At 40.4% G+C, this 15933-nt stretch overlaps 1 protein-coding gene across 11 annotated transcripts in view; it reads right to left on the bottom strand.

Annotated features, from left to right (window-relative positions):
* Positions 1–275: 275 nt before the first annotated feature.
* MATCAP2 (microtubule associated tyrosine carboxypeptidase 2) overlaps positions 276–15933 on the bottom strand; it is a 99803-nt gene continuing 84145 nt past the window's right edge. For 7 of the 11 annotated variants that reach the window (XM_024128957.2, XM_028489892.2, XM_024128961.2 and 4 more), the window contains 2 exons: positions 7479–7576; positions 276–5120 (listed from right to left, as the gene is read on the bottom strand). In XM_024128957.2, the coding sequence (XP_023984725.1) occupies positions 4959–5120; positions 7479–7576 (260 nt within the window). In that variant the 3' untranslated portion in view covers positions 276–4958. Of the gene's footprint in view, positions 5121–7440; positions 7577–15933 lie in introns of all 11 variants that reach the window. The other 4 variants (XR_002892557.3, XM_024128958.2, XM_024128967.2 and 1 more) reach the window with 4 other exon arrangements.

The following is a 15933-nucleotide window of genomic DNA, read 5'->3' as shown; positions in this document are numbered from 1 at the left end:
TGTCTTTGGGATCAATTACTGGAAGATAATCATAATCCTTTGGTAGGGCTTCCCTGGTGGCGCAGTGGTTGCGTGTCCGCCTGCCGATGCAGGGGAACTGGGTTCGCGCCCTGGTCTGGGAGGATCCCGCGTGCCGCGGAGCGGCTGGGCCGGTGAGCCATGGCCGCTGGGCCTGCGCGTCCGGAGCCTGTGCTCTGCAACGGGAGAGGCCACAGCAGAGGAAGGCCCGCATACCACAAAAAAAAAACAACAACAACAACATAATCCTTTGGTAGTGTCATGTTTTCTTAAGTTTTGCTTTGTTGTCTTTGTATCTGAAATAGCAGTTGCTTCCTCTAGTCTTTACTAACTGCTTCAGGAGAGAAGTAACTTTAGTCATCCCTGCTAGAGATTCTGAGGCTTCCTCAGATCAGCTGTGGGTAAGCCTGCTCCACACTTCTTGGCCTCTTATGGCAGAATCCTTAAGCTTGTATGTCTTCTCTTGAGTCTGCAATGCAAAAGGTTAGGTGCTGACAATCTCCCTTCTGCTTTCCCAAGTGTGGGGCTAAAGCTCACGTTTGTGGTCTCCCTTGGGCCTGCAGATTCAGTTTGGCTTTTTTTGCATGTTCACTAGCCATCTGCCAAAGCTTACTCTTGATGCTATCAGGAGTGTGACAGGAAGCCACAGGGTGGGGGCGGGGGGTGAGGCACATGGAGCACTACTGGTTCCCACTGGCTGGTCAGGGAGACCCACAGCTAAGGTGTCCCCAGTGCCATGTGGGCTAGCTTCTTGATGGGACTGTGAGTAGGCTCTGTGACTCTTTACTGCCCTCCAAGAGTCCTGTCTGTTGTTCTCCTAGCACCTTCCCACCCCCTCATGATGCAGCTCAAGATTCAGTAGTCTGGATGAGGCAAGAGAGAAATAGGCCTCTCTGGCGGCTTCCCACATAGTTGGAGAAGCTGGGTACTCAGTCACTTGCATTTTCCCCTCCAGGAGAAATCATGGGCTGAGAAGGTCTCTCTTGGCCCTGAACTGTGCCACCTTGAGGGAAGGATAATGAGGGTAAAATCAAACTGTTCCTCTTCAAAGCATCTGAACTCATTTACTGCTCCAAAAATGTGCTGAAAATTCTCCACTGGAAACCCAGACTTTCACAAAGGTGCTCTTGTCTGTGGGTGACTGTCTGTCTAAGACAGTACTTTCTAGGGATTTCCACACTGCAGCCGAGAGGGCCTGGAGCTGGTTCACAGGCCACGGCAGGGTCCAAGCCGGGACCTAGGTCTGTATGCCTATAAGCCAATGCATGGGCAGGAAAGATTCCTACCAGGTTGCTAGGCGATTCCTACAAAGTTGCATGGTGTTGATCCCTAAGCTCCCACCAGGTCATTTCTGTCTGTATATGGATACCAAATTGCTGAGGGTGGAGGATACAAATGAGGGAAAGCTTTTTCAGCCATGCTGATATCACTTCTGAAGCTCGTTGTCTTTTGTTAGGATAACTGGATAGCTGGGAAGAAATGAATGCTTAGTAATCTCCTCTTAGTGGTCAGATTTCTGCTCTTTGCTTTGTCCTCTTTCTTTAGGTACAATTCTTTTCAGTTCTGAAGGCTAGAAGTTCAAGATCAAGGTGTTGGAAAGCTTGATTTTTCCTGAGAACCATAAGGGAAGGATCTGTTCTGGGCCTCTCTCCTTGGCTTGCAGATGGCTGCCCTCTTGCTTCCTCTTCATATGCTTTTCCCTCCGCATACTTAAAATTCCACATATTCTTACAGCTAGCTAACAAACACTGGTATTTCTCATCCTGGCAGTTTCAAGATATTAATTCCCTTAGCCACCGGAATCAGAGTGAACAAAAATGAATGAAATCGTAGCCAGCTGACAAGGCTTTCACAAGTGCCATAAAGGTTTGAATTCAAAGACCAAGACACTTAAGGATAAAGTGCTGACTCCCTTGGGCATCTGCTGAAGGGCTCAAGGGATCTCCTCAGGGCCCGTGATGACCCAAGCAACTGTATTCTTAGTCTACTCCTTCCCCTAGGCTAAAGTTGCTCAGGATCCAAACAAGCCTTGCAAAGAGTGGTAATAAAATACTATAAATACTCACTACTTTGCAAGTGATCTTTGTCTCTGTGCTTCAAACACATGAACAGGCCCGTTTACATTCTTTTGGTAATACTTTGGGTATGGTACTGGCAGTGCTGTAACCTGGGTCTGTGCTACTCTCTTCCTCACTGGACTGTGGAACATTTCTTGTCTTCATCAGAAGACCTCTGACACTCAGCACAGATTCTGGTCCTCAATCGGTTCTGCATAAAAGTTTATTCAATAAACAAACAGGGTAGTAAATTAAGACAGAATTTTCCCTCTCTCCTTTTCCCTATGCCCCATGGGAGTATATGCTGAATTAATTAGTGGAAAGGTAGAGTGTGGCAAATATAATATTTCTCTATAAATAAGAATACTAGAAGACAAACATGATTGATGGTATTTCCAATAATTACAATAAAAAACCCAGAAATACCACAATAAAAATATAATTAGGTTTTAAAAGAACAGAAGTTTGCATGCATATATATCCAAATAGTTCATTTGAGAACCTCAGTGCTATTTATTTCTATTACAGCTAGACACAAAATGCTCAAAGATTGAAAATATAAAGAAATGAAGACTATGGATTTATGTTTGCAGACTATTTTACTTTGAAACTGTCTGGTGTGAAAACCTAACAAACAGTTTATTAGAATTTGATACAACTATATGTTAGAATTTCAGTGGAAAAAATTGATGATGAAATCCTAATGATCAATAGCCTATAGCAAATGACTATTCTTATTAAAACGAATATGATCTTCAACTATTCTCCTAAGTACTGCTGCTATAATTTTCTATTTATAAAAACTTTCATTTTAGAGAGCAAAACTGACCTTAATGCTATTTCAAGAAAGAGAATAAACATTAAATCTTCAATCTCAACTTTTAAAGCTTAGAGCTCTTTATTTAAGTATTTCTGCTAATCTTAAACTACTTTTGGTTCATTGCTAACTTTTGAAATATCTTAATGTGATTTAAGGTCTTTTTTTTGGTCTGGATAGTGCTCATGTTTTTTGTCTTTATACCAAAGCAGTAAGGCAAGAAAGTTTTTCCTTTTTCAGATCATATAATATCTATCCATTTTAAATAACCACTACAAACAATCCTACCAATAGGAAATTAAGGCTGCTGTGATTTTCCTTTATATTTAAACCATAACATAAGACTAACAGTGTTATTGCCTACAAATGCTGAATTTATAATCATTTCACCTTAAGTCACAGGACATAAATATTGCCATTTCTGTCTGTACTTCAATTCCAGCTAATAAGACACTGTTTTCACAACTACCTTTGAAAAGTCTGAAGATGAAGTCAGAAAACGCTACACAAAGCTGAAACTGGATGACTCTGCTACAAGGAAATAATGCTTGAGAGGACAAGAGTGGTCTTCTGGTGTCTGGTTAGTGTTGGCACACTGTGCCCCCAGTGCAGGTCACACTCCAGCCAGCATGACACAGGTATGGGCACCTTCAGTACTCTAAAGGGCCTTGCCTGCTACTGCCAAAGGTGAAATGCATGGCTTTGTAAGAACTACCAGGTGCCAGTTAGAGTGTATCATGTTTGTTGGAGGTTTGTTGAAGTATATCATTCTTTGAGGCGAGCCCTTCCAGATATGTGAAAGAGAAAAATCCCATAACCTTGTCTGCAAAAGAGTTTCTAAAATGTGAACCAGGCTTTGCAGTATACATCTACCAGTGTTAGCACCATATTTAAGTCTGAATTGAGGTAAAGATAAACTCTCAGACTCTGGGTAGAAATTACAGTAGCAATTTTGAATGGGGTGTTTATAGCAGTATTCTTTCTGATTAAAATAAGTTTGAAAAACTACTTGATCCCAAGTATACCTATTATACCTATCCAAGTATATACTGAAATTGATAAATTACAAAGCTAGATATAAGCTTTTAGCAGGAGAAATGTAGTAAAACAGAACTCACATTCTTGAAATTCGAAGTATGTCATTAATGGCTTAATGAAGTCAAAGATTTTGATAAATCACAAAGCCAGTTTATCAAATGGCAATGCCCAGAAATTCTGTTTCTCAGAGTATACAGTCAAGCTTACTGTAGATGCTACCCAGTCAACATCCAGCTCCTATATGATTTATCCCCTGCTCATTGCTCCATTTAATAAAAAAGGTAAGTAGCTTCTCTGTTCCCCAACTATTTTGATTTATGTAGAAAAACCTCTGAGACTTGGGAAGGAAAGACCCTAAAACTTGGTTAAAATTTTGAAGGTGTCCAGTATGTTTCAGCAGATGAAAACCGAGTTTAGTTAAGGGATAACTGGACAAAATATGGTAATCTTCTACTTTAGTTCCTATAAGCTGATAAGGTGAAACAATAATGTGTAAAATAAAGAACTATGAAAACTTTTCAAATTGCTTTTCCCCTCCCTTTAACATTACTTAACATATAAGTAAATAAGAAATCTTAAATTTCTTATTTTCTAGCTTTTGGGAGCATAACACAGACTAATTTTTCAAAGGAGAATAATTACCATTATTTATTAAATAAAATATTACCTTGGAGTTTGAACAACACAAGAATTCCATCTCTAGTAAGAGCTGGTCTTGGTGCTCAGGCAGAAGTTTATCACTCAATTTGACCAAGATTCCTCAAAAACACCCATCAGCAGTATTTTCATCTGACTCTGTTGAGATTCAGATGAAAACAGGAGTAACTTTCCCCTGTAGCCTATAGAAACATTTTAGGGAAACAGTTTAAAGTTTGTTTTAACCTAAATATTCAGCTGAATACTGCAGAACATTCTTCAGAAAACTCATGTAAACAGTCATTCTTCTTTTATAAATCTGCTGGTGCTAACTGCACCTAATTGGTAATATACATGGAGGTATAGCTTAGCTATGTTTGCAAGAATGCTAATTAATATATAAGATCTTTCAGTTCCCTGTCAGTCAGTTCATTCACTTCCATGATCTTCTCTAAGTGTTCCATATATCGGACATGGTCCTGCAGGAAGTGAGGGACCCTCATGTTTTCAGTAACTGCCAATTCTTTTAAGCGATCCACATCTTCATAAGAGACCTGAAAAAAGGAAGATGGGTTACTTTTTAACTTTGACTACCAGTAACACTTTGGTCTTAAGTGAAACTTTATGTAGACTGTTTTTGAAATTACTCTCTAATACCTGGAAAATAACAAAATTTACTGTGTTAAATAATAATGTATTTATCTGCCCCTTCATACCATGACCATATTTTTAAAAATCAAAAGTCAGTATTTGATTTAACAATCTATCTTGGATCTACAGTTTGTCTAGAAATTAAACTAAACTTAATATATGTGTGTGAAAGACTAAACCTAAACAAATCTCCTGCCTAAATCTAAATATAAGAATTGGGACTTCTCTGGTGGTCCAGTGGGTAAGACTCCATGCTCACAATGCAGGAGGTCCAGGTTCGATCCCTGGTTGGGGAACTAGATCCTGCATGCATGCTGAAACTAAGAAGCCCGCATGCCACAATGAAGATCCTGCGTGCTGCAACTAAGACCCAGTGCAGCCAAGATAAATAAATAAGAAAATAATTAGAATGTAAATACTGTATTATTAAGTTAGGAAAATCACAATTATACATTAAATTACTTTCTCTATTTAATTTGAGAAATAAAATAATGTTTTGTGTTAAAAATATCAAAATAAAAGCAAGAGAATTTAACTATTTTTAAAAATTTCACATCTCTTTCATTCACTTGAGTAAGAAGCAAGTCTTTCATAAATATTATATTAAGTTTAGGGGTGAAACTAAGTTCTATAAATTATCTTTCAACTTTTAAATTCCAAAACATAGCTGGCTTTAAGTACTATTATCTTCTGATCAACTCTTCCTGGTTCAGTAGGAAGGCTTTAAATAAATCATGTTCATATTAAGTTTTATTTCTATTTCAGTTAAAATTGAGTATTTATATCACTAAGTGTAACAGGTTATAGGAAATAGGTTTGGTGTTGATATTGGCATGGTTTTGTAATTTATCTTAAACCACTCTGAGTTTATTATAAGGAGAGAATGAGTAAATATACTGATGTTGGGAAATAAGGTTCTCATTTTAAGAAAAGAGATGCACATATGGAATGGGAAGGGAGATGTAAAAAGACCTTGTGATGTCTGATTTGAATTAGAATGCCCTTATGATTTAAAACAAATATATGATATACTCATTGAAAAGGTCTAGAAGCATCAGCACTCGAGTAGTGATGTGCACACCTTGTGCTCAAGTCTTGTTTTCTAAATACCATTTCCCACTAAAAAGAATCAAGACTTCCTTGGAGAAACATCTAATCTCAGATTTGGGTAGGAAAAGTGTAAGGTGAACCCAGAATATTTTACTTTGCTTGAAAACATGTAGACATGTTTTTAAAAACACAGGAGCAGCCATTGGAAGAGCTGAATAAAACAGTGGAGGGAAATGTAACAGAATTCAAAGATCTCTATTTTGCTACCACCAGTGTAGTAACTGATTTGGGCAAAAATCATCAATTGATGTTAAAATCATTTCTGGAAAGGCTGTTAGACAATGGTACATTTGAAGGTATCATCCCACAAATTACTTATTAATGGAGGAAAGGTACCTTTATAATAGAGAGATCTGGCATCCCACAAATTACTTATTAATGGAGGAAAGGTACCTTTATAATAGAGAGATCTGGCAGTAACTAACCCAGGTGATTATACACAGTATCACCAATAATGGGACAAAATATCTCTCTAATATGATGCACTGAAAAATGCATGACTCACTTTAGTATTCTTGGCAAAAATGTTTAACCTAAAGCTAATTACAAGTAAACAATCTGATAGTCCAGATTCTAGGAATTCTCAAGGAAATTTTCTTGGATTCTTAATGTCATAAAAAAAGACTAGGGTGAGGGGGACTGTTATAAATTAAGAGATTAAAGATGATAAGTGAATGCAAGGCATAAATCTTGACTGGATCCTGGGTCATGAAAAAGAACTACAAAGGACATTTTGGAGATGATCTGGGGAATATAAAATAGACTTTTTTTTAGATATTATATAGAATCAATGATAAATTTCTTTAGAAAACATATGGTCATGTCAGAATGTCCTTATTCTTGGGAGATACATACTGAAGTATGAAGGGGAGTAGAGTTATACCTGCAGCTTACTTTAGGAAAATATGCATATAAAAACTAATAATATATTCCCAAATTTCCTATTCCCTTCTTTATCTCTTATTGTCCACAAAGAAATATTGTAATTTGGTTCTGTGACAGAACCTCATTTCTTCCCTCCTGTTATCACATAAAGGAAAACTACTCCAACAATAAAAACAGTGTCAACTTGAGTCTTATTTAATCATGAAATAAGCTGGAGGAAGTGTTGACCTGGTACATTTGCGGACTCTGTGCCAGAGGTCGCTCACCTTCCCCAGGGCCGTCAGTAGATGAAAGTCAATGGTCTCTCTATATCGGAGGATTTGCAGGATACCATCCAAGTATACCTGGTCTTTACTGAAACACCCTGGAGGGACCAGAACAGTGTTTACTTTCTGATGTTTAAAAAAATTATTAAGTAACTAAATACCAGCCCATTCACTTTACTGTAGGAGTCAGTCCTGTACTTAAAAAATAAATAGGGCAAATTAGAAATTTAACTATAATCATAACATAAAATGTAAGGTCTTGAGAAGTACCACGATAACTACAGCCTAGTAGCTTCCCTTTAAGAATTCCTTCTCCCTGGCTCCCCACTCCCCATAATTAAAATAGCATTTTTCCCTAAAGAAACACTAGAGCAGAAACTAACACAACATTGTAAAGCAATTATATTCCAATAAAGACGTTAAAAAAAATACATGACTCTTAAAATTATCCCATCCTCACCTCTACCATTTGATCATAAACTTAACTTCCATGACTAACTGAAGACATTTGGGTGGGGAGGGCTGGGAAAGGATAGGTGTAGAGTAGTGAAGTTTCAAAAGGGGCCAATGTGGAGACATGGGATTTCAGAAATTCCTGGGGTTTTTATAAGAAATAATACCCTTTACCCCATTAAAGTTAACTGTAGGTGATTTTGATACTATTCCTCCCTACAAAAACAAGAATTATAACTGGATTTTAAAGCATATGAAAAAATATGAAATAGACATGAAAATTAGGAATAGCTCATGAGATCTGTGCTTAGAAAAAAAATGGTATTCTGCTTACAAAGAAAACCTTTCTCCCATCATGACATAACTTGTGTAAATTTTTAAAAATTTTGCTCTAGAATTAAATGGACTAGGATTCTACCAAATGGAGAGTCATATAATAAGGAATCATTGTTGAAGAGTTCCCAAGATGGTGGACTAAGAGGACCCTGAACTCACCTCCTCTCATGGGCATACCAAAATTACAACTATTTACAAAGCCAGCTACGAATGAGAAAGACTGGAACCTACCAGAAAAGATTTCTATAACTAAAGATTTAAAGGAACCACAACTAGATGGGTAGGAGGGGAGAAACTGCAGTATAGTCAAGACCCATATCCTGAGGTGAGAGACCTACAAATGGGAAGATAATTATAAGTATAGAGGTTCTCCAGAAGGAGCAAGAGGTAGGAGACCCACATCAAGCTCCCCAGCCCAGGGGTCCTGTGCTGGGAAGACGAGACCCCAGAATGTTTGGTTTTGAAGGTCAGAGGAACTTACTTTCGGGAGACCCAGAGGGTTGTGGAAAAGAAAGACCTCTCTCTTAAAGGGTGCACACAAAATTTCACATGCTCTGGGACACAGGGAAGCAGCAATAATTTGAACAGAGCCTGGGTCAGACCTACTGGTGATCTTGAAGAGTCTCCCAGAGAGGCAGGAGGCAAATGGAGCTCACCTGGGGACACAGGCACTGGTGGCAACCATTTTTGGGAGTTAATTCTACCACATTGAAACTGGCGCTGCAAAGCAACATTTTGGAATCCTCCCTCTAGCTTATTAGGCGTGGGACCCAGCCCCAGCCCTGCCCCCACTCACCAGCCTATAGGCACAAGTACTGGATCACCTCAGATCAAGCAATTAGCTGGGTGGAAATATAACCCCACCTACCAGCAGACAGACACCAGCCCCAGAACAACCACAGCATGCTATGCCAGGACCCGGCCCAGCCACCAGCAGTTGGCACCAGTCCCAGGACTTGCTGGTCCTCAGCCCCAACCACCAGGGGGACAATAAAAGCTCTGAGACAACTTGGCCTCCTTAGACATTACCCCAGGATCAGGCTGCACTTACCAGTGGGCCAACACAACCTTTGGGACACCCCAGGCCCCATAGCCAGCCCTGTCAGGAACCAGCCAACCCACCAGTGGTCCAAAACCAGTTCTGAGAATGTGGGCCCTGAAGCCAGAGGCCCCAGGACACGGCTCAGCTAGCCAATGGGCCTGCACTATCCCCATGACCCAGCTTTATCCACCAGTGGGCCTGACAGAGCCCCAGGATCTCCTGTATCCTGATGCTGCCCACCTGCGAGCAGACACCAGCCCCAGGATTCACCCAAGCCCTAGCTCTGTCTACCAGCAGGCCAACACAAGCTCTGGGACACCTCGGACCCCATACCCAACTGTGTCAGGATCCCTCCACCTCCTGCTCAGCAATCTGACAACAGCGCTGAAATTCCTAGGCCCTGTTGTCAGACTCTGGGACCCAGCTCTGCCTGCCACTAGTCCGACACTAACTCCGGAACCTGGCTTCACCCACCAGTGGTAGGGCAACAGCCCTGGAGTATTATGGACCCTGATTCTGTCCACCAGTGAGCCAGTACTAGGCCTGGGGACCCTGGGGTTTTGTAATCTGCTACCTTGTGACCAGGTCCCACTAACCAGCAGCCAGCAGCATCTGCACAAGGCAGGTGCCTGGCAACCAACTGGGCTAGGGGCCAACCAAGCCTACCAGACCACCCACACAGCTCGCCAAAACAGAAGGACCAATGCAGCCCTCTTAGGGGGAAACTACAGAGCATATAGCATGGGTGACGAGAGGGGAGTGTGCAGTGGGATGCATAAGACATCTCCTACAGGAGACTACTTCTTCAAGGTACAGAAACATAACTAACCTACCACATACATAAAAATAGAAATAGCAACTTAGAAAAAATGAGGCCACAAAGAAACATATTCCAGATGAGGAAACAAGATAAAACCCCAGAAGAACAACTAAGTGAAGTGGAGATAGGCAATCTACCTGAAGAGTGCAGAGTAATGACTGTAAAGATGATGAAAGAACTTGAGAAAACAATGGACGCACAGAGCAAGAAGTCAGAAGTTTTTAACAAAGAGTTAGAAAATATAAAGAACAACCAAACAGATGTAGAATATGATAACTGAAATGAAAAATACACTAGAAGGGATCAACATTAGACTAAATGATACAGAGGAACAGATCAGTGAGCTGAAGATAGAGTAGTGGAAAGCACTGCTACTGAAAAAAGAATGAAATGAAATTAGGACAGTTTAAGAGCCCTGTAGGACAATATCAAGCACACTAATATTCACACTGTAGGGGTCCCACAAGGACGAGAGAGAGAGAGAGAGAGAGAGAGAGAGAGAGAGAGAGAGAGAAGAGAGTCCCATACAGGATTAACCCAAAGAGAAACCAAGACACACTGTAATTAAAATGACAAACATTAAATATAAAGAGAATATTAAAAGCAGCAAGGGAAAAGCAACAAATAGCATACAACAGAATTCCCATTAAGTTACTGGCTGATTTTTCAGCAGAAACTCTGAAGGCCAGAATGGAGTAGAAAGATATATTTAAAGTGATGAAAGGGAAAAACGTACCACCAAGAATAATCTACCCAGGAAGGCTCTCATTCAGATTTGATGGAGAGATCAAAAGCTTTACAGACAAGCAAAAGCTAAAAGAGTTCAGCACCATCAAACCAACTTTACAACCAATGTTAAAGGAACTTCTCCTGACAAAAAAGGCCACAACTAAAAACAAGAAAGTTATAAAATCAAAATGATCATCAACAAAGGCAAACATACAGAAAATGTAGGAAATCATCCACACACAAAGCTAGTAGTGTGGTTAAAAGACAAGAGTAGTAAAATAATCTATAACCACAATGAGCAGTTAAGGGATACACAAAACAATTAGATATAAAATATGATATGAAAAACAGCAATCATGAAGGAAGAATACAAATGTAAGATTTTAAAAATGCATTTGAAATTAAGAGCTCAGCAACTTAAATCATACATATATACACACACACACGCACACGCACACACATATACAGACTGCTATATAAAAAACTGTAACCTCAAAACAAACACCTATAATAGATATACACACAAAAAAAGAAAAAAGAATCCAAACATAACACTAAAGATAGTCATCAAATCACAGGAGACGAGAACGAAAGAAGGGGGGAAAAACACCTATAAAAACAAACCCCAAACAATTAACAAAACGGCAGTAAGAACATACATATCAATAATTACCTTAAATGTAAATGGACTAAATGCTCCAACCAAAAGATAAGAGTTGGTGGAGTGGATACAAAAACAAGAACCATATATATGCTCCTACAGAAGACTCACTTCAGATCTAGAGACACACACAGACTGAAAGTGAAAGAATGGAAAAAGGTATCCCATGCAAATGGAAATCAAAAGAAAGCTGGAATAACAATACTCATATGAGACTAAATAGACTTTAAAATAAAAACTGTGGGGTGAAGTCAAGATGGCGGACTAGGAGGATGTGGAGTTTGCATCTCTGCACAACTAGGGCACCTACCAGGCACTTTTGCGGGACCATGGACACCTAAGGGGATGGGAAGAACCCCTGAGCAACTGGGCAGGACATGGGGAGGAGGAAGCGGGGAGGATAAGTGGAGGCGAGATGGACCAGTGTCCCTGTGGGGTGGCTGGGGGAGGCAAGGGGTTCCCATGCCCAGAGGGGCCCACCCATGGTTAGGGGATCAACAGGGACGGGGGAGACACTTGGGAGAGTGGATTATCAGAAGGGAACACGGTCAGCGTTTCCCCTGCCCACTAGGGCCCTGGGGAGACCCAAGTGAGGTCCCCAGGCCTCGTCCTCTGCCCTCCAAGACACCCTCCAACTCTGCTGGGCCTAAACCCTGCCTCCACACACCCAACCATGACCTTACCTCTGAACCCACACTCAATGGCCCCCCTCCAGCCGTGCTGCCTTTTGCGGCTGAGCAGGTCCTGAGCCTAAACCCCACCACCCCACACTGCCCCCCACAGCCAAGGCCATTTCTAGCCTTTCTTTTTTTTTAGGTTGTGGTTCTGCTTTACCTTGCTGTTCTTTCATTTATATAGATATTTTTCTAATAAATTTTGAATTTTTCTAATTTTATTTTATTCTTTATACCTTGGTATTGTTCTACAACTTTTGGCTTGTCTCCTCAGCTTTCTTTTTCTTTTTCTTTTTTTATTGTGGTGCTGTTTTGCCTTGTTGCAGTTGTTTCACTTATATATATATATATATATAAATTTTTTTTTTTTTTTTTTTTTTCTTTTTTTATTGTGGTGCTGTTTTGCCTTGTTGCAGTTGTTCACTTATATATATATATATATATAAAATTTTTTTTTTTTTTTTTTTTTTTTTTGCAGTACACAGGCCTCTCACTGCTGTGGCCTCTCCCGTTGCAGAGCACAGGCTCCGGACGCACAGGCTCAGCGGCCATGGCTCACGGGTCCAGCCACTCTGTGGCATGTGGGATCTTCCCGGTCCGGGGCACGAAACCGCGTCCCCTGCATCAGCAGGCAGATTCTCAACCACTGCGCCACCAGGGAAGCCCTTCACTTATATTTTAATTTTTCCTGATATACTTTGTATTTTTCTAACTGTATTTTATTTATTATTCTGTTATCGTACTGCTCCGTTTCTTTCCCTTTCTTTTCTTGTGCCGTACCGAGCAGCTTGTGGGATATACTGGTTCCCAGGCTGGGGGTTGGGCCTGAGCTCCTGTGGTGGGAGCGCTGAGTCCAAACTGCTGTACTAACAGAAAACCTCAGACCCCAGGGAATAATAATTGGGGTGAAGTCTTGCAGAGGTCCTCATCTCGGCACCAAGACACAGCTCTACCCAACTGCCTTCAACCTCCAGTGCTGGACATGTCAGGCCAAACAACCAGTAAGACAGGAGTACAGCCCCACCCATCAAAAAAAGTGAGACAACAAAAAAATATCTTACAGACGAAGGACCAAGGTAAAAACCTACAAGACCGAGAGGGCAGACAGCAGAAGCAAGAAGAACTACAATCCTGCAGCCTGTGGAACAAAAACCACATTCACAGAAAGACAGACAAGATGAAAAGGCAGAGAGCTATGTATCAGATGAAGGAACAAGATAAAACCCCAGAAAACCTATTAAATGAAGTGGAGATAGGCAAACTTTCAGGAAAAAAACCTTCCAGAATGAAAATGAAGATGATCCAGGACCTCGGAAAAAGAATGGAGGTAAAGATCGAGAAGATGCAAGAAATGTTTAACAAAGATCTAGAAGAATTAAAGAACAAACAGAGATGAACAACACAATAACTGAAATGAAGACTACACTAGAAAGAATCAACAGCAGAATAACTGAGGCAGAAAAACGGATAAATGACCTGGAAGACAGAATGGTGGAATTTAATGCTGCGGAAGAGAATAAAGAAAAAAGAATAAAAAGAAATGAAGCCAGACTAAGAGACCTCTGGGACAACATTAAATGCAACAACATTCACATTATAGGGGTCCCAGAAGGAAAAGAGAGAGAGAAAGGAACAGATAAAATATTTGAAGAGATTATAGTCAAAAACTTCCCTAACATGGGAAAGGAAATAGCCACCCAAGTCCAGGAACCACAGAGAGTCCCATACAGGAGAAACCCAAGGAGAAACATGCCAAGACACATAATAATCAAATTGGAAAAAATTAAAGACAAACAAAAATTATTGAAAGCAGCAAGGGAAAAACGACAAATAACATACAAAGGAACTCCCATAAGGTTAACAGCTGATTTCTCAGCAGAAACTCTACAAGCCAGAAGGAAGTGGCATGATATACTTAAAGTGACGAGAGGGAAGAAACTACAACCAAGATTACTCTACCCGGCAAGGATCTCATTCAGATTCGACGGAGAAATCAAAAGCTTTACAGACAAGCAAAAGCTAAGAGAATTCAACACCACCAAACCAGCTCTACAACAAATGCTAAAGGAACTTCTCTAAGTGGGAAACACAAGAGAAGAAAAGGACCTAGAAAAACAAACCCAAAACAATTAAGAAAATGGTCATAAGAACATACATATAGGGCTTCCCTGGTGGTGCAGTGGTTGAGAGTCCGCCTGCCGATGCAGGGGACACAGGTTCGTGCCCCAGTCCGGGAAGATCCCACATGCCGCGGAGCGGCTGGGCCCGTAAGCCATGGCCGCTGAGCCTGTGCGTCCGGAGCCTGTGCTCCACAATGGGAGAGGCCACAACAGTGAGAGGCCCGCGTACCGGAAAAAAAAAAAAAAAAAAGAACATACATATAGATAATTACCTTAAACGTGAATGGATTAAATGCTCCAACCAAAAGACACAGGCTTGCTGGATGGATACAAAAACAAGACCAATATATATGCTGTCTACAAGACACCCACTTCAGACCTAGGGACACATACAGACTGAAAGTGAGGGGATGGAAAAAGATATTCCATGCAAATAGAAATCAAAAGAAGCTGGAGTAGCAATACTCATATCACTTATCTCACTTAAAGATAAAATAGACTTTAAAATAAAGAATGTTACAAGAGACAAGGAAGAACACAACATAATGATCAAGGGATCAATCCAGAAAGAAGATATAACAATTATAAATATATATGCACCCAACATAGGAGCACCTCAAACATAAAGCAACTACTAACAGCTATAAAAGAGGAAATTGACAGTAACACAATAATAGTGGGGGACTTTAACACCTCATTTACATCAATGGACAGAGCATCCAAAATGAAAATAAATAAGGAAACAGAAGCTTCAAATGACACAATAGACCAGATAGAGTTAATTGACATTTATAGGACATTCCATCCAAAACCAGCAGATTACACTTTCTTCTCAAGTGTGCACGGAACACTCTCCAGGATAGATCACATCTTGGGTCACAAATCAAGGCTCAGTAAATTTAAGAAAATTGAAATCATATCAAGCATCTTTTCTGACCACAACGCTATGAGATTAGAAATGAATTACAGGCAAAAAAACGTAAAAAACACAAAAACATGGAAGCTAAACAACACGTTACTAAATAACCAAGAGATTACTGAAGAAATCAAAGAAGAAATCAAAACATACCTAGAGAAAAATGACAATGAAAACACGACGATGCAAAACCTATGGGGTGCAGCAAAAGCAGTTCTAAGAGGGAAGTTTATAGCAATACAAACCTACCACAAGAAACAAGAAAAATCTCAAATAAACAATCTACCCTTACACCTAAAGGAACTAGAGAAAGAAGAACAAACAAAACCCAAAATTAGCAGAAGGAAAGAAATCATAAAGATCAGAGCAGAAATAAATGAAATAGAAACAAAGAAAACAATAGCAAACATAAATAAAACTAAAAGCTGGTTCTTTGAGAAAATAAACCAAAGCCAGACTAATTGATAAACCATTAGCCAGACTCATCAAGAAAAAGAGGGAGAGAGGGGCTTCCCTGGTGGCGCAGAGGTTGAGCGTCCACCTGCCGATGCAGGGGACATGGGTTCGTGCCCCAGTCCGGGAGGATCACATATGCCGCGGAGCGGCTAGGCCTGTGAGTCATGGCCGCTGAGCCTGTGCGTCCGGAGCCTGTGCTCCGCAACGGGAGAGGCCACAACAGTGAGAGGCCCGTGTACCACAAAAAA

Source organism: Physeter macrocephalus, chromosome 5 (assembly GCF_002837175.3).
Source record: "Physeter macrocephalus isolate SW-GA chromosome 5, ASM283717v5, whole genome shotgun sequence".
Classification (NCBI taxonomy): domain Eukaryota; kingdom Metazoa; phylum Chordata; class Mammalia; order Artiodactyla; family Physeteridae; genus Physeter; species Physeter macrocephalus.
The sequence above is the reverse complement of the archived record's forward strand: the minus strand, read 5'-3'. Positions and strand labels throughout refer to the sequence as shown.